This window comes from Schistocerca serialis, chromosome 3 (genome assembly GCF_023864345.2).
Source record: "Schistocerca serialis cubense isolate TAMUIC-IGC-003099 chromosome 3, iqSchSeri2.2, whole genome shotgun sequence".
In the NCBI taxonomy this organism is placed as follows: Eukaryota; Metazoa; Arthropoda; class Insecta; order Orthoptera; family Acrididae; genus Schistocerca; species Schistocerca serialis.
In genome coordinates, this window is record NC_064640.1 from 983,639,309 (window position 1) to 983,663,750 (window position 24,442).

Below are 24,442 nucleotides of genomic sequence, written 5' to 3' on the forward strand. Positions count from 1 at the left end.
AAGAAAGTCCATCGAGATGCAATTCTCCAAAGAAAAATAAGAAACGCCAGCTGGTGCGCAAAGGTGCAGAGGAGACAGCTCCCATAATGTGACAAAAATCGAAGGAAATAGGTAGTAGCTAAAGCAAACAGATCTACAGCAACATGAAAGCGACACCAGTTTCTGAGGAGCGTTCCCCTTCTGCACTGGAAAAATGAGATGTCCAAGGAAAGCTAACAAAGAAAGTATCCAAGCACCTCCAAGAGATGAGCTACTCTCCTGAAGATTCACTCATCCCACCCACAACAACATCAAGCAGCTGGGCAGACGAGAGCAACCGTAACAATGTGGATGAAGAAATGACAGAAGCTTCAGAAACTAAAACAGACTGTCTGCCAGCCCCAAAGGTGGCTGATTTCTTCAATGAAGATGTCTCCATTAACGAACTTTCTAAAGAACAAGGACACACCACTGAAACATTTGCTACCGGAGAATATTATTAAAATGCTTTTTACAGCTGATGCTTGGAAGACAAAATGGAAGAATGTTTTTTAAAGTTTTATCAGGTAGAACGAACAGTGTTCGACATACAAGCAAACAAGACCACTACAGCAAACCTTAATAAGATTCATAGTTCCTTTAAATTACAGAACTTAAAAGATTTTATGTATGCTTCTGACAGTGACATTATCATTTTACAAGAAGTGACAGACATTGAGCTTGGTAACATACCTGGCTTCAACACCATTACAAACCCAGGGCATGGAACGGAAATGGGCACAGCTCTGCTCACAAAGGAGGGCATAGTAGTCCAAGATGTGGTAAAACTACCAAACAGTAAAGGCGTAGCGGCCACAATAAACAAAATACAACTCATTAACGTGTATGCCCATTCAGGATCCAGCAACAGGCACGGCAGAGCGGAGTTCTTTCTTCTTTAGAAGAAGTTGTCCCTCTAGTTGGGACTTGATATGAACACCTTATCTCGGGAGCAGATTTTAACTGTGTTTTGCATGCTAAAGATCAAACTCCCAATTTCAACATGTGTACTGAACTGGAACGTATAGTTAATGACTTAAGACTAATAGACTCATGGGAACATATGCACGGTGCAGCCCCTGGCTTCACCCACACCACAAGTCACTCGGCGAGTCATCTAGACAGGATATACGTAACGCACAATTTGAAACACCACATTTTGAAGTCTGAAGTATGCCCTACCATTTTTTCGGATCATGCTGCGTACATATACACAATCAATCTGTTAAAACAAAGGACCTACCGAGGTAGAGGTACATGGAAGCTCAATGTGTCACATCTGGAAGACCATGCTTGTCAGGGGGCATTTTACAAAGTATGGAGGGCTGGCCACTGTGGCCGAGCGGTTCTAGGCACTTCAGTCTGGAACTGCGCGAGCACTACAGTCGCAGATTCGAATCCTGTCTCGGGCATGGATGTGTGTGATGTCCTTACCTTAGTTAGGTTTAAATAGTTGTAAGTTCTAGGGGACTGATGACTTCAGGTGTTAAGTCCCATAATGCTCAGAACCATTTGAACAAAGTATGGAGAGAGTGTGAAAGCAAATTTAGCTTGTACAATTCTGGTACTGACTGGTGGCTGAAACACACCAAACCTAAAATATGGAGGTTTTCACAAATTACTCAAAAGACAAAAACTTTTGGTACAAATCAACTATAGAATTATACTTTCACTGTCTAAGGGACTTGTACAAGTCCGATGCAACAGTTGTGGACAACTACGAAAGAAGTAACAAAATGAAAGCAAAAATTTTGGCACTTTGGCGTAAACAACTGGAAGGCTACCAAATAAGTTCGCGTGTCCAGAATATAGCATAGCACGAGGTCACTTCCATTTTTCATGTCATTCGTGAAAGCAAAAGGGCATCTCGCAAGATATTATCTGAAATAACAACTGGTGATCGAAGGAAGCTGACGAAGCAAAGTAGAGATTAAAGAGGCAATCGTATAGCATTTTGAATCCTTAATGTCTACTCAACCAGTTGACAAACAGCTTCAAGATGAGTTAATGATCAACTTCCAAGGCATAGTATGCCATGAGGAAGCACAAACTCTCATCTCAGAAGTGACTGAAGAAGATGTCAAAGAAGCTATATATGGAAACATGAAAAATAAGGCTCCAGGGGCTGACAGAATACCAGCAAAATTTTATCACAAATTTAGTGGCCATGTAAAAGTCAAGCTTACTCTCATCAGCAACAAACTACTAAATCCTGAAAATGACATCCCAAAAGAAAAAATGGTTCAAATGGCTCTGAGCACTATGGGACTTAACATCTAAGGTCATCAGTCCCTTAGAACTTAGATCTACTTAAACCTAACTAACCTAAGGACATCACACACATCCATGCCTGAGGCAGGATTCGAACCTGCGACCGTAGTGGTCGCGTGGTTCCAGACTGAAGTGCCTAGAACATCCCGAAAGAATTTCGTGATGGACTCGTAGTGTTAGTGCCAAAAACTACCAACATGAAAACTATAAACAGTCTGAGGCCTATTACACTTTTAAACAGCGATTTCAAAATCTTTGGTCGCATCCTCACCCGCAGGCTGATAACCACAATGACCAGCATCACTGGTCCTTATCAAACGATTGTGGGCAAAGATAGGAAAATTCTCCAGACCCTCTGTGATTACAGGGACCTAATCTCAACGGCTGACATCTGCAAAGTAAAATGTGCACTCATCTCACTTGACTTTGATAAAGCGTTCAACAGGGCTAATCATCATTTTCTCCTTTGGAACATGTGCGCAATGGGCTTCCCACTTAGGTTCATTGCAGTAGTAAGAAGTACGAGCACATTAATAAACAACTCAGCCAGATTTGTCATCAATGCACACATTAGCCGCCCAACTGACGTCACCAGCTGCATAAGGTGAGGGTGTCCAACGTCAATGGCACTCTTCGCCATTGCCATCGAACCCCTGCTTGCCTCCCTTATGAAAAATCTATAAGGACTACAAATACATGGAGAAAAGATCATGTGCAAGGTGTAAGTTGATGATGTTGGCTTTCTAGTCGTGAATGACACTGAAGTAGAGAGCGCACTACTAACAGTAACAAAAGATGAACAGGCATCTGGTGCAAAACTTAATAGATTTTCAACATCAGCTGTGGAATTGGGACGCAAATGCAGGGTCTGTTACGCGAGCTGGTAACCATGAAATGTCTTGGCATAGATTTTAAAAGAAATATCAAGCGCACTATTGCAATTTGGAGCCTACAGTTTGATCTCAGTAATTGACCTTCTGGCAAGGGTGAAATCTAATTGATTATGTTTTCCTTGGTGAAGCTCATAGCAAGAAAATAACTGTTTACCCATTACCATATGCTCTCTTTGATCATGATGCACTGTTACTTAGAATAAGTAAGACAGTGCCTTCCAGTACTGATATTCCTCATGGAAATCAGTTAGAATAACTAATTACACCAGAACAAATGTTTTTAAAAATCTCTAGGAAAGATAACCTTAGATGAAATTTATAATGAACAAAATGCTAACATAAGATTTAATCTCTTCCATGATAAATCCATAGCATTATTTGAAAATACCTCTCCAAATAGGCTAATCAGAAAGGATATTAAATAGCACCATAAAAAGCCATGGATCACTAAAGGGATTAAAATATCTTGTGAAAGGAAAATGCGAAACATACTCACACCAAAAAAAGTTTTGCTTCACCTCAGTTCCAAGAGTTCCAGAACCTGTACAGAAAACTGGAATAGATCAACATAAACATCATTTCTGCCCTTTTTATTGCTCATGAAAACCACACATTGCATGTTGTACCCTCATACAGCGAGACCTTCAGAGGTGGTGATCTAGATTGCTGTATACACCGGTACCTCTAATACCCAGTAGCACGTCCTCTTGCATTGATGCATGCCTGTATTCATTATGACATACTATCCACAAGATCATCAAGGCACTGTTGGTCCAGATTGTCCCACTCCTCAATGGCAATTTGACATAGATCCTTCAGAGTGTCAGAGTGGTTGGTACATCACATAATCCATAAACAGCCCTTTTCAATCTATCCCAGGCATGTTCAATAGGGTTCATGTCTGGAGAACATGCTGGCCACTCTAGTTGAGCAATGTCATTATCCTGAAGGAAGTCATTCACAAGATGGGGGCACGAATTGTTGTCCATGAAGAGGAATGGCTCGCCAATATTCTTCTGATATGGTTGTACTATCAATTGGAGGATGGTTTTCATGTATTGTACAGCCATTACAGCGCCTCCCATGACCACCAGCGGCGTTCATCGGCCCCACATAATGCCACCCCAAAACAGCAGGGAACCTCCACCTGTCTGCACTCTCTGGACAGTGTGTCTAAGTCGTTCATCCCGATCAGGTTTACTCCAAACACATCTTTGACTATTGCCTGGTTGAAGGCATATGCGACACTCATTGGTAAAGAGAGCATGATGCCAATCCTGAGCGGTCTATTTGGCATGTTGTTGGGCCCATCTCTACCATGCTGCATGGTGTTGTGGTTGCAAAGATGGACCTCACAATGTATGTCAGAAGTGAAGTAATGCATCTTGCAGCCTGTTGTGCACAGTTTGAGTTGTAACATGATGGCCTGTGGCTGCACAAACAGCATTATTCAACATGGTGGCATTGTTGTCAGGGTTCCTCTGAGCCATAATCTGTAGGTAGCAGTCATCCACTGCAGAAGTAGCCCTTGAGTGGCCTGAGCGAGGCCTGTCATTGACAGTTTCTGTCTCTCTGTATCTCTTTACCTTGTCCATGTCTGAACAACATCACTTTGGTTCACTCTGAGGCACTTGGACACTTCCCTTGTTGAGAGCTCTTCCTGGCAGAAAGTAACAATGTGGATGTGAGTGAACCGTGATATTGACTGTCTAGGCATGGGTGAACTACAGACAACACAAGCCATGTACCTCTTTCCTGGTGGAATGACTGGAACTGATTCGCTGTCGGACCCCCACCGTCTAATAGGCGGTGCTCGTGCATGGTTGTTCACATCTTTGAGCGGGTTTAGTTATATCTCTGGACAGTCAAAGGGACTGTGTCTGTGATACAATATCCACAGTCAACGTCCATCTTCCAGAGTTCTGGTAACTGGGGTGATGCAAAATGTTTTTTGATGTATGTATTTGTTGGCAAGAGCAAGTGGGGATCCTACAGTAGTTGTGCACTACAAAAACTACACAAAATTACTAAGAAAAGTAATTAAAAACTCAAGGAACATGTATATCATATCATAAATCAATAATTCTGAGAACAGACTTAAGCCTATGTGGAATGTTGTGAAACAAGAGACAGGACAACCAGCCACAGGACATGTTAACATAACTATTGAACTGGATGGAAGGGCTATAAATGGTGAGTCACAGGTAGAAAACATATTTAATAATCATTTCTTAAATATACTAGAAAGTGTAAGGATTAATAGATGAAAAGAAAAGTCATGGCAGTATGCTGAAAGAACAATTCTGCAACTCTCATAAAATTCAATCATATGAATGTCTCAGCAACTTCTCCTTCTGAAATTAAGAATATTTTATGTTCTTTCAGAAATAAAAGCTCTTCTGAGTTTGATAGTGTTTCCAATAGAGTATTAAAGATTTGTTCCTTTTCTTATCTGAAATATGTAATGCATCATTAACTCAAGGCATTTTTCCAGAAAGACTGAAATATGCCTTTGTTAAACCCCTCTTTAAGAAAGATGAAACTTACTTACCTGTTTTGCAACTGACCATCATTTTCCAAAATTTTTGAGAAGGTGATGTATTATAGAATTGTATCTCAACTGGGCAATAATAATAGCCTCAGTAAATCACAGTTTGGATTTCAGAAGAGTTGCTTTCCTGAAAATGCCATTTACATACTCGCTCACCGAATTTTGCTGGCACAGAATAGAAAAAATAGCACTGATTGGTATTTTCTGTGACCTATCTAAGGCATTTTTCTGTGTGAATCACAATATCCTTCTAGATAGACTGAACTGTTATAGGATTGATGCTATAGACTACCAATGGTTAATATCATACCTAACCAAGAGAATGCAGAATGTTGTACTTCGTAATTCAACACATGTAGTCTGGGGTCATCACTCTGACTGGGGAGGTATCATATATGGGCTTCTCCACGGCTCAACCTTAGATCTGTTGTAGTTTCTCGAATATATAAATGATCTTCCATCTAATAGACAACAGTTCTTCATGTAGAGAATGTGAAAAGCATGTGATGAAGGGTATTCTGTGTATCAAATGCAACTACCGGTTACACAAAAAGTGCACAAAAGTAAATCTAAAGTTCATCAGCGATGATTTTCCATGGATGTGTCATGGTTGTTTACGTGACGAAACTGCCGATCTTGTAAGTGCAGTTGATACAAAAAATGAAATTATAAAGTTACTATAAAGTGACATTGAGGCATTAAAAACCAAACTTTCGACCATCAACAAAGAAAACGATACATTAATACAAGAAAAGAAGTCCTGTGTGTGTAAAAGCCATCAAACGGAAAAGCAAGAAGATTGCGAAAATACGAGTGACCGATCGGACTTTAAAAACAACAAAATTTCAAGTGTTCTTGTTGATGTCTCGGTAAACTCAGTAAGCCAAAAACTGGAAGATAAATTTAAATGGAAGGTAGTGACATACAGCAAAAGGAAAAACAAGGTGACAGATACACAACAAAAGGTAATTGGCGATTCACTGCTGAAGAATATCGCTGTCCCCAATTACAAGATTGATGTACGACCTGGAATTAGAACACAACAACTCAGTAAACATTTTAAAAATATGGTAAATGCAAGACAAAATACTACAGAACGAGATTCTGAAACAAGACATAACTATAAAGGGGTGTTTATACGTTAAGGAGCAGCAGTGAGGAAGAAATGGCAAATGAAACAAGAAACATGATTCGATCTGCAAGAAATATGTATGCAGGATCTCAGCTGATACTTAGTGGAATCATAAACAGAAGGTTGGTGAGTGAAAAATATATCGTCAAAATAAACTGTGCTCTTAAAGAACAATGTGATCATCTTGGGACAATTTTTATAGACCCAAACAAATTCCTATGTGAAAACTCACTAGCGAAGGATAGCTTGCATTTAAATAGACTGGGGTGTGTTACATTTAGCAGAATGTTTGCAGATGTCTGCAAAATCATTAGAAGCAAGGGAAACTAATATGGCCTGAAGGGGGTGAAAAATCATACACTCTAGCTGGAAAAGAAAAATATAAGCACCATACAAAAAAAGACTATGCTAAAGAGTTTGCCCCAGAATACAGCTCACAACATGAAAACCAACAAAAGAAAAATTACATAAAAGTACTTCATCAAAATATTCAATACTTTGGTAACAAAAAATTAGAAGCGGAAGTACTCCTGAGTGAAATAAGACCAGACATATCATGCATAAGTGAACATGGACTAACTGAAAGTAAAATACATAATGTTGCAATAAAGGACTACAAACTAGCTGGTTACTTCTGCAGATCTAAATATAAGGGTGGTGGCGTTTGTATATATATTAAAACAGGTACTCTATCAAAGAATGTAAACAGTGAAGCTGCTACATTGCCCATAGCTAGAGAAAAAGACTTTGAAGTTACTGGTATAGTGACAGAGGATTTCAGAGTATTTTGTGTGTACATGTCACCATGTGATAATATTAGCATCTTTCTGAAAAAAATTGCTAGCTTATTGAGAATGAATATGAAGATAAATCTTATTATATGTGGAGACTTCAACATTGACATGGGAAAAAGACACAAAAATAAGACAGAATTTTGAAGAATTGTTAATACAGCATAACATGAAAGTAACAATAACTGCACCAACAAGAGTGACTTCACAAAGTGAGACAGTTATTGACAACATAATTACTGATATGTGTAACTATGAGTCACATGTAGTTCATACAGAAATATCTGATCATCATGGACAACTAATCAGCTTTTGCAGAAGTAATGACACAGTATCAGAACCAAAACAAACAACCGAAGAAATTAGGATCATCAGTGAACAAAATATCAACATCTTTAGAACAATGTTAAGTAAGGAAACCTGGAGTGAAGCCCCACAGGCCCAGAGTATAAATGAAAAATATGATGCATTTATTTCAACAATTAAGTACCATTTTAATGTAGCATTTCCCAAAGTAAATAAACAAGAAAGGCAGCAAGATCAAACACAGAGGATTACCAGTGAAATACTAGAACAGCGAAGGAAGTTTCAGGATGTGAGACGGATGGGCGAAGCTGAAAACTATAAAATGTTAAAAAAGAAGTATAGAAAAAAAAAGAGAAGCCAAAGCAAGAGCAATTGACACCACCATAGCGAACTCAAAAAACAAGGCAAAGGCAGCTTGAAATGCAATCAATGTTGAAAGAAAGGAAAAAGATGGGTCAAACGAAGAAGAAGGTATTAGGTCAATTAAAATAGACAATACAGTGGTCACAGATGGTATGGAAATAGCAAAAATACTGAATAATAACTATATCAGTGTAGTAGAAAACTTAAAATTGGAAAGAAATAGTCAAAAACAGAAGGCTATTAAGTTACCAAGAAGATCATGCAGTACTATGTTTATAAGACCGGTCATGGAAGATGAATTGCAGAAAACTATACAGAAACTGAAATCCAAGAAATCAGCTGCTGATGATGAAATATCAAATCATGTAATAAAGCTGGTATGTGAGGAGATAATAACACCACTGCTGAACATAGCAAACTGTTCTTTCAGAGATGCAATTTTTACAGAAAACTGAAGATAACGAAGGTAGTGCCAGTGTACAAGAAAGGGTATAAAGATGATCCCAACAACTACAGACCAGTTTCACTGATATCAGGTTTCTCAAAAATCCTAGAAATGCTTATGTGTACCAGATTAGTTAATTATTTGGACAAACATAACATTCTCATACCCTCACAACATGGTTTCAGAAAGAGTAAATCTACAGAATCAGCAATTGTTAGTCTAACACAATACATTTTACAGTCCTCGATGAGAAAAAGGTTGTCTCTCCAATGTTTCTTGATCTTTCAAAGGCATTTGACACCATTGACCATGAAATGCTGATACAAAAATTAAGCAACTATGGCATTCGAGGGCAACCTGGTGAATGGATAAAATCATACTTGTGCAACCGCAAGCAGTATGTATCATTAGGAAACTCATACCAATCAAAAACCAAACCCATCAAATATGGAGTGCCACAGGGTTTGGTAATGGGGCCATTGTTATTTAATGTGTTTGTTAATGATATAGGTGTTGAGGAGGAAGAAAAGAAAATATTGTGTGCTGATGACATAACAATACTAAATAGTGACCAAAATATGGAACAGCGTGAGAGAAGAGCATGCATATCTGCAAATGTCACAGCTCAATGGCTGTTGGAAAATGAACTGGTTATAAATCTAAAAAAGACTATGTATGCAGTGTTTGAAAACAAGGGAAAGGACATGGATTTAGAGGTTGATGGAACAAGGTTGAAAGAAGTAGAATCTGCTAGATTTTTAGGTATTCTTGTGGATAATGAACTGAAATGGAAAAAAAACATATTAATAATGTCTGTAAGAACTGAGCTCTGTCATATTCTTAATGATGCAGCTATCACAGTATTCAGACAAGAACCTTCTGTGTACAGTGTATCATGGACTTTTCGAACCATACTTACAGTATGGAGTGACTGTGTGGGGAAACTCGAACAAACAAGAGACAAAACGAGTGTTCACATTACAAAAAAAAAGCAATTAGGACCATTTTAAGAAGAAAGACCTCTGAAACGTGCAGAAACTGTTTCAAAAATTTAGGTATCTCAACTTTTTCATCGTTGTATACATACAAAACAACAATGTACATCACAAAAGGTAGTGAGGACTGGATTACAAATGCTAGTGTACACATCCATAATACAAGAAGGAAGAATGAAGTACAGAGCATACCGCACCGACTGGCAATGCTAGAAAAAGGACCCCAGTACTCTGGTATCAGACTACTAAGAAGATAATGTACTTCACAATGACTTTCCAAAGAAACTTAAAGACTATCTCATTGAAAGAGAGTTTAACAGTGTTGCAGAATACTTATGCAGTAATGAATTATGTACAATGATGTACATAATTACAATGCCAGACGAATAAATGACATTGATTATACTACATTAAAATTGTCTACAGCACAAATAGGGGTGCACAATGCTTCAATTTTTGATCTCTTACCCACTGATAAAAAATGTCTGTTAGATAGCAATTTAAAATTTGAAAATAAACTGAAACAGTTTCTACTTTACAATTCCTTCTAATCTGTAGATGAATTTGTATTGCTGAAATGTGTAAAAGGTAATTTGTAGGGATTACTAACTCACAATTCTATGTCTTCTTCCTTTGTTTTTTATTTTTATATTTATAAACATAAAAAAGAACTTGTAAAGGATTGGCATGTAGGCATATTTACACAACAATTAGTGACATGAAAATAAAATGACTCATTCCACATAATTACAATTTATCATGCAAATAATGCATGGAACATGAAACTAAGTAACTAACTAACTAACTAACTAGCTGCAAAATGGAAGCTACACTATGTGTTGATCCTGCTGGCTTGTTGATTGGCATCACATCTTGGTTTTCTTGACAGTAATGACTTAATATCTTGGACTGGATAATCATTACTTCTGAATACCATTGGCATATGATTCATCTCAGACCTGAGATACTCCTTATCCAAAGTAGTCCTGTCTCTGTGTATTGTGGTTTTCAGCACAGCTCTCTTCTGAACTAAATAGTGAAATCTACACCCACAAAGATACATGTTTGTATGTGTGGCTGACTCATCCATCTATTTTCCATCTGACCAACACATCGAAGAAAGGCAATGTTCTGTCCTTCCACATCTCCACCATAAATATTATGTTTAAGTTCATACTGTCCATACTGTCAATGAACTGCTGCAGTGCCTCAACACTATATGGCCAGATTAAAAAAGTATTGTCAACATAACTGAAGAATCAGGATGCACAGGGGGAGGGGGGGGGGGAGCACTATTAAAAGCTCATTCTTCAAAATTCTCCATGAAATGGATGCACAGGGGGAGGGGGAGGCACTATTAAATGCTCATTCTTCAACATTCTTCAAAATTCTCCATGAACAGATTAGCTATGTCTGGTGACAGTGGTGAATCAATGACTGTCCCACCAGACATTTTATAATAATTTCCACCATACAAAAATATGTGGTCACCAGGGTGTATCAAAATAATGTTAAGATCTCAGGAAAGGAATGAGCAGCCAATAGTCTTAATGTTACTTCTTCTGGTACTTTCATAAACAGGAAGACCAAGTTGAGGCAGACCCTATCATCACATGTTTGATCACTAAAAACGTTTGGTAATTTTTAATATGATGTTTACAGTGGCTGACTATATGTGCTGGTAATTGAGGTATATATTTTGCCACCCTGCATCTAGGAGAGCCAGTTCTTCTAAGTGGTATGCCATCTTTGTATATTTAAGCAGACCATATAAACTGAATGGCCTAGGTGCTCTTGGCTTCAGAGTCTTCACAAGTTTCTCAGAGGGGCCAGAGTTCTTTAATATGTCCCCTGTCTTCCTGCTCAGTGCTGATGTATCTCATTTCAGAATCTAAGCGCACTCCTTCAGTAATGGACACACTTTAATATGATAATCACTTGCACTGAGGATACCCCCATTGTCAGCTGCTAAGACAATTAATTCTTCATATTTTTCCAACAATTTCAGTCCCTGTCTCTCCACCTAGCTAGTACTGGAGTTAGGGGTCCCAGTTGTCACTGAATGCCAGCCAATAGCAAGCCATATCAGTACAGTTTTTGACATTTTGTACCACAATATGCTGTTGCAGAACCTCCCAGTACATAGCACTAGAGGTATTGCGTTAAAATGATCCTGCTTGTACCTAACAAACAGAAACCAGAAAATAGGAATAGAACATGGGCTAGCAAAACCATTGGAACATATTTCTCAGATGCACAGACTCTAAAAAAGAGGATTTCCCAAATGTTATGTTCGGTAACCAATTGTTATAACCTTGAATCACTAATAAATTGCGTGGATATACAAAAGTAGAAACACTAGCGGGTTACATGTTACTAACTTCGTATCTGTCATTCGACTGCCGTCCCGTGACATGCGGCCGGCGCCATTCATAGCCAGGTGGCGCTCCCGCGCTCGGCCGAGCTGCGGAGCGCCTCTATCGCCGTGTTCGCGTACTAACGTAGCGGCACTTTTGAATGTCGTGGCACTGTCACAACACTTTTCCCCCCTTGAAAAAAAAAAACACTCACTTCCTTGGAGACACGGACAGTGCGGAGACATCCATGGCCTCTTGGGAGGCCCCGAGAAGATCCCGCGGAGAAACACGAGAGTATGGTCGAAAATGTCCAGGACGGAAGCTTGCGCGTGGAACGTGCCTCCTGGACAAGATGATGGGTGAAAACTCCGGAGCAGCATCCATAGGTGTTGTTGACCTGGGGGTGTGCTCCAGCGAGATGGGTCCCGGAGAAGGCGGCGTCGCGACTGGGGCCGGTTCCGGCGTACTCGGAAGCGTTAGCGACGGCGGCGGCAGCAACATACCCGGAAGATCGGCAGCAGCGACAGGACAGGCTTCTCGGGCCGGTGGAGACGAAAGAAGGGGCGGCGGTACCGGCGTGGCCACCACTCGTGGGCGCATCTGGTCGTAATGGCGAACAACCATGCCGTCGTCCGTACGTATTTCACAAAGCCGGCGGCCGCGAAGAGCCTGGACCACCCCTGGAATCCATTTAGGGCGAGATCCATACCCCCGTGCCCACACGTCGGCGCCCACCGGGTATTTCCCCGCACTAGGGGACACAGTACAAGGCCTGACAGGGTGAAGCAGGTGCAGTAGAGTGCGGGGTTGGCAGCCATGCAAGAGTTCAGCAGGGCTGCGATCACCCAGAGGCGTGAAGCGATAAGAACTCAGAAATTGCAACAGAGCGTCATCTGTGGAAAAATCACTAAGGAATTTTTTCATTTGGCTTTTGAAAGTGCGGACAAGGCGCTCGACCTCCCCATTCGATTGCAGATGGAAGGGCGGTGCTGTGACATGATGAATCCCTTGTCCAGTACAAAAATCACGGAAGGCCTGCGAAGAGAACTGAGGGCCATTGTCCATGACAATCGTGGATGGAAGACCTTCTAGTGCAAAGATTTTGGACAAAGCCAGCGTCGTTGCCGCAGTGGTGGGCGACGGACATCGAACAACAAACGGAAACTTCAAAAAGGCGTCAATCAACAGTAGCCAATAAGTGCCGAGGAAGGGGCCGGGGCAAAGTCAGTGTGCACCCGTTCCCACGGCTGCGCCGGATCAGGCCACGGAAAGGGCAGAGTACGAGCCGCAGGCAGTTGTTGAACACACTGATCACATGCAGCGACCATGTGGGCGATGTCCGAATCAATACCGGGCCAATAGACGTGCCTGCGGGCCAGGGACTTAGTCCGAGAAATCCCCCAATGGCCCTCATGCAATAGTTTGAGAACATCTTTGCGAAGAGAGGCGGGCACCACAACCCGTGGAGATGCACCATCCGTGGCCAGAAGAACAACACCCTCATGAACAGACACACGAAGGCGCAAGGCATGGTAGTTGCGAAGGGGATCCGATGCCCGGCCCTTGGTCCTGTCCGGCCAACCCCGCTGAACAAAACCGATCACCTGACGCAGGACCGGATCCCGCGCAGTAGCCGACGCGACCTGTGAACCTGTAAGTGGAAAACCCTCGACCGCACGACGTTCTTCCTCATCAATGTGGAAACAGAGTAGTTCATCTCGATCGAAAACCGGGTCGGGGCCCATCGGCAAACGCGACAACGCTTCAGCATTGCCGTGCTGGGCCGTGGGGTGATAGTGAATCTCATAGTGAAAACGAGACAAGTATAAGGCCCAACATTGCAGGCGGTGAGCTGCCTTATCCGGAAGCGACGCCGAGGGGCTGAACAGAGAGACCAGCGGCTTGTGGTCGGTGATGAGGTGAAACTTAGAACCATACAAAAAAACGCTGAACTTTTTTAGAGCATAAATGATAGCGAGTGCCTCCTTTTCTATTTGAGAGTAACGCCGTTGGGCATCGTTGAGGGTCTTGGAAGCGTAGGCGATGGGTCGTTCCGACCCATCCTCATACCAATGGGCAAGAACAGCCCCTAGGCCATACTGGGACGCGTCAGTCGCCAGAACCAAGTGCTGACCCAGACGGAAAGTGGCAAAACAAGGCGCCGACTGCAAATGAGCCTTCAGGCAGACATAAGCCTGCTCACACTCGGCGGACCAACAGAAAGGAACGTTTTTGCATAACAGCTGATACAGAGGATGAGCCATCGCCGCAGCGGAAGGAATGAATTTGTGATAATAAGCAACCTTGCCTAGAAACGCCTGAAGTTCTTTGACCGTAGACGGCCGGGGTAGAGTGGTAATGGCCGCCACGTGCTGTCGTAGAGGACGTATACCCTCACGGGACAAGTGGAAACCAAGATACACAATGGAGGGTTGGAAGAACTGTGACTTGTCCAGATTGCACTTCAACCCTGCTGAATGCAGAACCTGAAACAGTGAACGCAAATTGCGAAGGTGCTCCTCAGTGGAGGCCCCCGTGACAACAATGTCATCCAGGTAGTTGATGCAGCCGGGAACGGAAGCCGTGAGCTGTTCCAAAAACCGCTGAAAAATGGCCGGCGCGCTAGCGACGCCAAATGGTAACCGCTGGTACTGATACAACCCACAAGGAGTGTTGATGACGAGAAATTCCTTGGAAGATGCATCCAACGGCAACTGATGGTACTCCTCCGATAAGTCAAGTTTGGAAAAGAACTGGCCCCCAGCGAACTTGGTAAATAACTCCTCAGGACGGGGAAGAGGATAAGTGTCAATGAGGCTTTGAGCGTTGACAGTGGCTTTAAAATCACCACACAATCGCAGACTCCCGTTTGGTTTAGAAACCACCACGATGGGCGATGCCCATTCGCTGGAGGTAACAGGAAGGAGAATCCCCGAAGCTGTTAACCTGTCTATCTCAGCTTTGACAGGTGCACGCAACGCCATCGGAATAGGGCGTGCCCGGAAAAACTTAGGGCGAGCCGTAGGTTTAAGAGTAATGTGGGCCTCAAAATCCTTGGCACGACCCAGACCAGCAGAGAACACGGACGAGAATTCAGAACACAAGCCATCCAGCTGTTGATACGGAATATCCTCAGATATGAGGTACACATCATCATCAATGGAGAACCCGAACAACTGGAAAGCATCATAACCGAACAGGTTTTCAGTGCCTGCATGATCCACCACATAAAACGTGAGGGGCCTAACAACAGACTTGTAGGCAGTGGAAGCATCAAACTGACCAACGATAGGAATTTTCTGCTTATTATAAGTTCGTAGATTTCGCGTAACTGGAGACAAGGGAGGGGAGCCCAACTCCAAATACGTGCAAGAATTAATGAGAGTTATCGCAGAGCCAGTGTGCACTTGCATGCGAATGTCTTTATCCAGAACACGAACAGTAACAAACAACTTATTTGTTTGAGAAAGCACACAGTTAACATCCATGTCCGATGCCTCGTCCTTGTCGACAGGAACTTTAGGGGACTGACACACAGAAGCAACGTGGCCTTTTTTCCTACATGAATTACACGTGGCCCAACGTTTTGGACACGCGGCCCTGTCATGCTGTACGAAACAACGTGGACAAGAAGGAAGGGCGGAACAAACCTGCTTCTGTGGTTGCTGTTTTCGCTGCAAGCGTGGTGGCCCAACGCGACGTTGTTGACGCGAGTGCACCACCGCCACATCATTGTGTCCCTGTGAAACAGGCAAATTGCCCGCGTCGAAAGTGGTTTGTACAGCGCCTACATCACACAACGCGTCTATTTGCGCACCAGCAGCGTGAGACACTTCAAACGATTGAGCGATGCTGAGAACCTCTGACAACGACGGGTTTGACAATTGTAAGGCACGTTGCCGAACCTCTTTATCAAGAGCAAGCCGTAAAATAGCGTCCCTAACCATTGAATCAGCGTAAGACTCATGATGAGTGTCCGTGACAAACTGACATTTCCGACTCAGACCGTGTAGTTCCGCCGCCCAAGCCCGGTAAGATTGATGGGGCTGTTTACGACACTGGTAGAACGCCACGCGGGCGGCAACGACATGGGTGTTTTTTCGGTAATAGTTAGACAATAAGTCACACATTTCTTGGAAGGACAGAGAGGCAGGTTCCCGCAGAGGGGCTAACTGAGATAGCAGCTGATAGATCCATGGGGAAATCCAAGATAGAAATAACGACTTACACATAGGAGCGTCGACAACGCCGAAAGCCAAGAAGTGTTGCCGCAAACTCTTCTCATAATCCTCCCAGTCTTCAGCGGCCTCGTCATAAGGAGGGAACGGAGGCGGAGAAGAGGAAGACAGACGATGAGTAACTGACGTCGACAACGCCTGGATAGCAGCCGTCAGCTGTGTTTGTTGTTCAATAAGCGCTTGCATAAGCTGTTCCATGTCGGCCCTGACACGAACACACAATTCCACAACGCAGGGAAAAAAATATCCGACCTCATCGCCAAAAAGTGTTATAACCTTTAATCACTAATAAATTGCGTGGATATACAAAAGTAGAAACACTAGCGGGTTACATGTTACTAACTTCGTATCTGTCATTCGACTGCCATCCCGTGACATGCGGCCGGCGCCGTTCATAGCCAGGTGGCGCTCCCGCGCTCGGCCGAGCTGCGGAGCGCCTCTATCGCCGTGTTCGCGTACTAACGTAGCAGCACTTTTGAATGTCGTGGCACTGTCACAACACCAATCCTTTCTTTTCCATATATAAATGAGTTGGAGATGAAAAATGAGTCACAAACAGATGCCTTGTTTGCAGATGATACAATCATCCTTCGTACAGCAAACACCACAAATCACTACAAGAAGCTGTACAGAGTTACTGAACAACTAGCTTGAGGGAGATTTTGATACATTAGACTTCAAAATAACTGATAATGGCACTGAATAAAATACAGCTACAGCCTGAGTTTGCCCACCAACAAAACAATTTTTTACTCTGTATGAGTTATATACATTGCCTCATTCTGCATCACTCTTCAGTACAGAATTATTTCCTGGGTGTAACATACCTTCCCATTCAGTTATTTTCTTTACTCACAAAAGAGCTGTGAGACCAATGCAATGTGCCTGAAACAACATATTCTTTTCCAAATGTCTTCAGTCCTCCCAGTCCCCTGTATGTATTACCTTGAAACTTACAAATATTTGAGACAGAGTTTAAAAAATAGAAATAAAAATTTCAGCATCCATGAACATAATACAGTGTAGAATGAAAAGTTCCACAACCAGTCAGTAAGTATATTAGATCTTACTGCCTCTGCCACAAATAATGCTATGCAAATTTATGACGCTTCCACACAAGACAAAAAGTATTTTATCATTCTCACTGTTCAATAAACCTCTAAGGGCATTCTTATTATATTGCAACTTCTGTTCAGTATCAGAATTTCCAGAAGAGATTAAAAACAAGAAGGTGCAGATAAAGTCAAAATTCATTTATTGTTATTTATTGTACTCTATTTGGTATTTTTATCAGTATATAAGAGTATAAAAGGGGCAAGGGGGAGGGAATGTACAGGTTCTTGTACACATTCATTCCAACTTATTATAAACAAATGATATGTACCACAATCTGAAAATATTTTTGTACGAATGAAGAATTTGTTGGTGTGTTCAAATATTTTGTTAGCCACCTTTACAGCAAGGGGACTGGTACCATTTTTATTCCCATACTCGTATCATCTGCAAAAAGGTCAGTGCATGTGGAAGGTAAGTTATATATATTAAAAACAACAGAGAACTGGAAACAGAACTGTGCTGTCCACCAAGTCTCATTGCTTTAAATTTTGAGTGGCCATGGTTATGTGAACAACATGGAACTGACAAGGGAACCTCCCCATCGCAGCCCCCTCAGATTTAGTTATAAGTTGGCACAGTGGATAGGCTTTGAAAAACTGAACACAGATCAATTGAGAAAACAGGAAGAAGTTGTGTGGAACTGTGAAAAAATAAGCAAAATATACAAACTGAGTTGTTCATGGGCAGATAAGCAACATCAAGGACAATAGTAACGCAGGAGCGCCGTGGTATCGTGGTAACGTGAGCAGCTGCGGAACGAAAGTTCCTTAGTTCAAATCTTCCATTGAGTGAAAAGTTTAATTTTTTATTTTCAGTTTATGTGACAAACTCTTATGTTTTCATCACTTTTTTGGGAGTGATTATCACATCCACAAGGATACCTAAATCGGGCAAGGTAGAAGAATCTTTTTACCCATTCGCCAAGTGTACAAGTTAGGTGGGTCGACAACATATTCCTGTCATGTGACGCACATGCCATCACCAGTGTCGTGCAGAATATATCAGATGTGTTTTCCTGTGGAGGAATCGGTTGACCTATGACCTTGCGATGAAATGTTTTCGGTTCCCATTGGAGAGGCACGTCCTTTCGTCTACTAATCGCACGGTTTTGCGATGCGGTTGCAAAACACAGACACTAAATTTATTACAGTGAAGAGAGACGTCAATGAATGAACGGACAGATAATAACTATGCAAAAATAAAGAAAGTAAAATTTTCACTCCAGGGAAGACTCGAACCAAGGACCTCTCGGTCTGCAGCTGCTCACGCTACCACGGGACCACGGCATTCCTGAGTTCGTATAGTCCATGATGTTGCCTAAGTGGCCCATGGACTACTCAGTTTGTATATTTTGCTTATTTTTCCACAGTTCCACACAACTTCTTCCTGTTTTCTCAATTGATCTGTGTTCAGTTTATCAAGGCCTATCCACTGTGCCAACTTATAACTAAATCTGAGGGGGGTGCGACGGGGAGGTTCCCTTGTGAGAAATTCTGTTTTCTGTCATGATGATAACATAAAAACCATGAACCTGACATGTGTGCTGTCCTAGCATGGGGATATTATGGTTCACATGGTCTAAAGCTTTAGCCAAACCACAGAATACTCCTAATGGGAATAATTTATTACTAATGATTGTACTACATCATCTGGTAAGGTATACATAGCCTATTTTGCTGTTACTAGTAGCCTAATATTTATGTGGAAACATTCGTATTTTTCAGAGAAAATAGTTACCTTCATCTGCAACTACAGATACTTGTTTATGTTACAGTGTTTGTCATCCAGCTTAACAATGGACATAGGTACTTGCAATGGAGCTATAAAGAATTGTCAATTCTTGAATATAATTAATCATATGATTGGAATTGCATAAATTCCTCATAAAAATAGCAAACAATATTGCTAAAATCATAGTGTACTTAATTAATATTTTTATATGGAGCAATAACCAAAGATGTTCAAACTTACCAGCTCGTTGGATTGATCCTAAATTGAATTTCAGTGGCTTTATTGACAAGCCAAACCAGTGGTGTACAGGTAAGTGCAACTGATATGTCAAAGATCTTCGAGTTGTGTGCCACAAACTATTGATTGGATTAAATGTTGTCAGGCTGGCTCCTACTGTAGCTGAGTACCTATACAAAAATGAAATGATTCCACAGTACTGTTGATTTGAACACAAGATGATATGTGAATAAAAGAACAACTTTTCTATGAAAATATGTAATTAAAATGGTGTTAATTAATGAATAAAATGGAAAAGTGGGAAAATGTAGTTCTCATAACTGAATATTTTGTAGCATGAATTTCCTTTTAGTTGTAATTTCCTTTGAACTGAACTGCAACTTCCAGAGATTAATTTTTTTATTTTACACATCTAGTTCCACAGCACCAAGCTAAGAAGAAGATCTCCACGGTCATGGAATGAATCAGTACATGAAATTCACACAGATAAAATGAAATGTAGCCATATACTATGCAGGTGACAAGCTGTGAGTATATATTACCATAATCAACAAAATAACACAGAATATAGCTTAATTATCTTGAGGAACTCCCTGACAGAATAGGAGGAGTGATCCATAAGGAAATTCTTCAATTTAGACTTGCATAGTTGAATGTGTTTAGATTAAAGCTAAGATTTTTTAAATTCTTGTGGTAGCTTGCTGGAAATGGATGAAGCAGAATACTGCATGCCTTTCTGCACAAGAGTCAAGGAAGTGCTATGCAAATGTAGGTTGGTATTAACTGAGTAAAAGTTGCTAATTCTTGGGAATAAGTTCATATTGTTAATGACAAATTACATTAAAGAAAATACACTACTGGCCATTAAAATTGCTACACCAAGAAGAAATGCAGATGATAAATGGGTATTCATTGGACAAATATATTATACTAGAACTGACATGTGATTACATTTTCACGCAATTTGGGTGCATGGATCCTGAGAAATCAGTACCCAGAACAACCACCTCTGACCGTAATAACGGCCTTGATACGCCTGGGCATTGAGTCAAACAGAGCTTGGACGGCATGTACAGGTACAGCTGCCCTTGCAGCTTAAACACGATACCACAGTTCATCAAGAATAGTGACTGGCGTATTGTGATGAGCCAGTTGCTCGGCCACCATTGACCGGACGTTTTCAGTTAGTGAGAGATCTGGAGAATGTGCTGGCCAGGGCAGCAATCGAACATTTTCTGTATCCAGAAAGGCCTGTACAGGACCTGCAACATGCGGTCATGCATTATTCTGCTGAAATGTAGGGTTTCGCAGGGATCGAATGAAGGGTGGAGCCATGGGTTGTAACACATCTGAAATGTAATATCCACTGTTCAAAGTGCATCAATGCGAACAAGAGGTAACCAATGGCACCCCAAACCATCACGCCGGGTGATACGCCAGTATGGCGAAGACGAATACACGCTTCCAATGTGCGTTCACCACGATGTCACCAAACACAGATGCGACCATCATGATGCTGTAAACAGAACCTGGATTCATCCAAAAAAATGACGTTTTGCCATTTGTGCACCCAGGTTCGTTGTTGAGTACACCATCGCAGGCGCTCCTGTCTGTGATGCAGCATCAAGGGTAACCGCAGCAATGGTCTCTGAGCTGATAGTCCATGCTGCTGCAAATGTCATTGAACTGTTTGTGCAGATGGTTGTTGTCTTGCAAACATCCCCATCTGTTGACTCAGGGATCGAGATGTGGCTGTACGATCCGTTACAGCCATGTGGATCAGATGCCTGTCATCTCGACTGCCAGTGATACAAGGCCATTGGGATCCAGCACGGTGTTCCGTATTACCCTCCTGAACCCAGCAATTCCATATTCCACTAACAGTCATTGGATCTCGACCAACGCGAGCAGCAATGTCGCGATATGATAAACCACAATCGCGATAGGCTACAATCCGACATTTATCAAAGTCGGAAACGTGATGGTACGCATTTCTCCTCCTTACACGAGGCATCACAACAACGTTTCACCAGGCAATGCCGGTCAACTGCTGTTCGTGTATGAGAAATCGGTTGGAAACTTTCCTCATGTCAGCACGTTGTAGGTGTCGCCACTGGCGTCAACCTTGTGTGAAGCTAATGATTTACATATCACAGCATCTTCTTCCTGTCAGTTAAATTTGGCGTCTGTAACACGTCATATTTGTGGTGTAGCAATTTTAATCGCCAGTAGTGTATATATTGAGAGGCCAGTGTCATAAGTCCCAGAATCCTGAACAAGGGCCAGCAAGAGGTTCATGAAATTACACCATATATTGCTTGAACAGCCCATTTCTGGATCAAAAATAGTCTTTGTGAACGGAGATAGTTACCCCAGAACATAATTCCATCTGTCATAAGTAAATGGAAAAGAAAAACGTAGACTAATATTCATTTTGGATGCTCACTTACTTCAGATATTGCTCTGATGGTAAATACAGCAGTATTCAGTTTTTGAACAAAATTCTCAACGTGGATTTTCCATTCAGTATGCTGTCTGAAGACCTAGAGACTCGAATTGTTTAGAGTCACTTATCATATGCCCACTCAGTGTAATCAAAATGTCAGTTTTAGTTTAATTGTGTGTTCGTGACTGTAAAAACTGAGTCTCACTACGATTTAGCATTAATTATTTTCTACAAGCCATGAACTGCTGTGTTTGATACAATGCCTATTTTGTGCTCAACATCCTTCACTATCAAGCTACTGCCACCAGCAAATAGAAGTACTTTAGAATCATGTGTCACATTTATCGGGTTCTCCTCTGTTTGTTTCCTGCATCAGCAATTACATACATACTCTGTAAACCATTCTGAAGCACATGGCAGAGGGAATTTTGGATTGTACCACATGTTAAGATTTCCTCTCATTTTTATTTCATTTAGAGCACAGGACAAAAGACTGCTTAAATACTCCTGTGCACTATGTAATTAGATTTATCTTGTCTTTGTGGTACTTACAGTAGTGATATGTATGGGGTTCAAATATATTTCTACATTCTTCACTTAATTCTGTTTCTCAAAATATTGTAAGTAGGCTTTTGCATGATGACTGGTATTTGGCTTCAAACATCTGGCAATTCAGGTTTTTTAACATTTCCATTATGCTCTCTCATCATTTCAATAAACCTATGGGCATGTGTGATGCCCTTCTCTGTATACCTTCAGTATTTCCTATTAGTCATATTTATTTATTTACTTATTTATTTATTTATTATCATCCAAATGATCACATTTGTAATATAAGAGTTGTCAGGATACATTTCAACAATATATATTATATATATAATATCTTTACAAATTTTTTTTCTATGCTGAATTCATATGAATCTATCTTATGTGCAATACAATATACAACTAATAACATAATTTCTTATGTGCTTGACAGACCTATTCCCTGATGTTGTGATTTCATTTTTCACATTTATGATATCATATATTCTTATACAGTTGATCAGAGTACTATCCCATAGGATGTAATGGACTGAAAATAGCCAAAATATACTAATCTGGTACAGTCATTACTACAAACTCTTGAAATTATTCTAAGTACAAAACATGCTGAATTTAGTTTTAGTGCTAAGCCCATCACATGGTCCTTCCAGTTTATCTTCTCATCAATGTGCATAACCAGGAATTTTGTACACTGTACTCTTTCAAGTTGTTTGCCATCCATGGTGGGATTTATGTCATCATGTTCATTTATTTTTCCATATTGCACATAATTAGTTTTTTTGCATTCAGTGTTAGCTTGTTTGCACTAAACCATTTTTGTATATCATGTAGGACATGGTCCACAGTACTGTGCAATGACTGCTTCATATCACTAACTATGAATCTAGTATCATCAGCAAATAACATGATTCTAGCTTTTCTTTCTGACACCTGAATATCATTAACGTAAATGAGGAACAGCAAGGGGCCTAATACACTTCCTTGGGATACTCCTACTGTGACCTCCCTTGGATCTGATCTTAGTTTAATTATTCGGTTAATATTTAGTGCTGTAATTTCAACCAACTGCATCCTCTTTTCCAGATACGACTCGAACCACTTTCTTACTGGTCCTCTGATACCTATAGCATCAAGCTTTTCCAAAAGTATGCTGTGGTGAACAGTGTCAAAGGCTTTTGACGTATCTAGATTTATCCCGACTGCACTTTTTCCCTCTTCCAACTTACTGATTATTTCTTTTGTGTATTCCAGTACAGCTGTTTAGGTACTACTCCCAGCTTGAAATCCACGCTGATTACTGTTTATCAGATTGTGGATATTAAGATAATGTGTGACTCTATATTTTATTATTATCTCTAAAACCTTAGAGAATGTTGGGAGAAGTGAGACATCCTGTAGTTTTTCATTTTAAGCTTATCATCATTTTTCAACAGGGGAACGACTTCAGAAATATTCAATTTCTGTGGAAACATGCCCTCAGCCATTGACAAGTTTGCTATGTTTGCCAATGGTTTCGCTATTTGATTAGCTGTTTTCTTTAGTAGCATTATTGGCACCTCATCTACTCTAGCTGACATCTTGGACTTCAGATTTTTAATCACTTTTAAAAATTCGTTTTCGTTTGTTGGGACTGCCATCATACTGCTGGCTGCCATGGGTGTTGCTCTCTTAATCTGCTCCCCAAAATTCCTGCTTAATGTCTGGAGTACATTTAAAAAGTAATTATTTATATAATTAGGCATGATATATTTATCTACCATTTTATTCTCCTCATCTTTTAGAATAATTTCCTTATCTTTGATAGGTACCCCAGTTTCTTTTCTCACAATTTCCAATGCTAATTTAGTTTTATTTCTGGACTGTTTTATTTCCATGTCATTACTTATAACTTTGCATTTGCAATTACTCTGCGGTATATTTTCCTATACCTTTTTACATATTCTATAAAATCAGTATCTGCACACTCCCTCAACTCTGAATTGAGTTTTTTCATGTTTTCACATGAT

General features: G+C 40.9%; 1 protein-coding gene across 2 annotated transcripts in view; it reads right to left on the reverse strand.

Annotated features, from left to right (window-relative positions):
- Positions 1-24,442, reverse strand: part of LOC126471429 (uncharacterized) — a 649,788-nt gene that overhangs the window by 227,521 nt on the left and 397,825 nt on the right. For both annotated transcript variants that reach the window (XR_007586305.1, XM_050099588.1), the window contains exon 14: positions 19,448-19,614. Coding sequence is in view for 1 of the 2 variants with exons in the window: in XM_050099588.1 (XP_049955545.1) it covers positions 19,448-19,614 (167 nt within the window). In the remaining variant the exon portion in view is untranslated. The remainder of the gene's footprint in view (positions 1-19,447; positions 19,615-24,442) is intronic.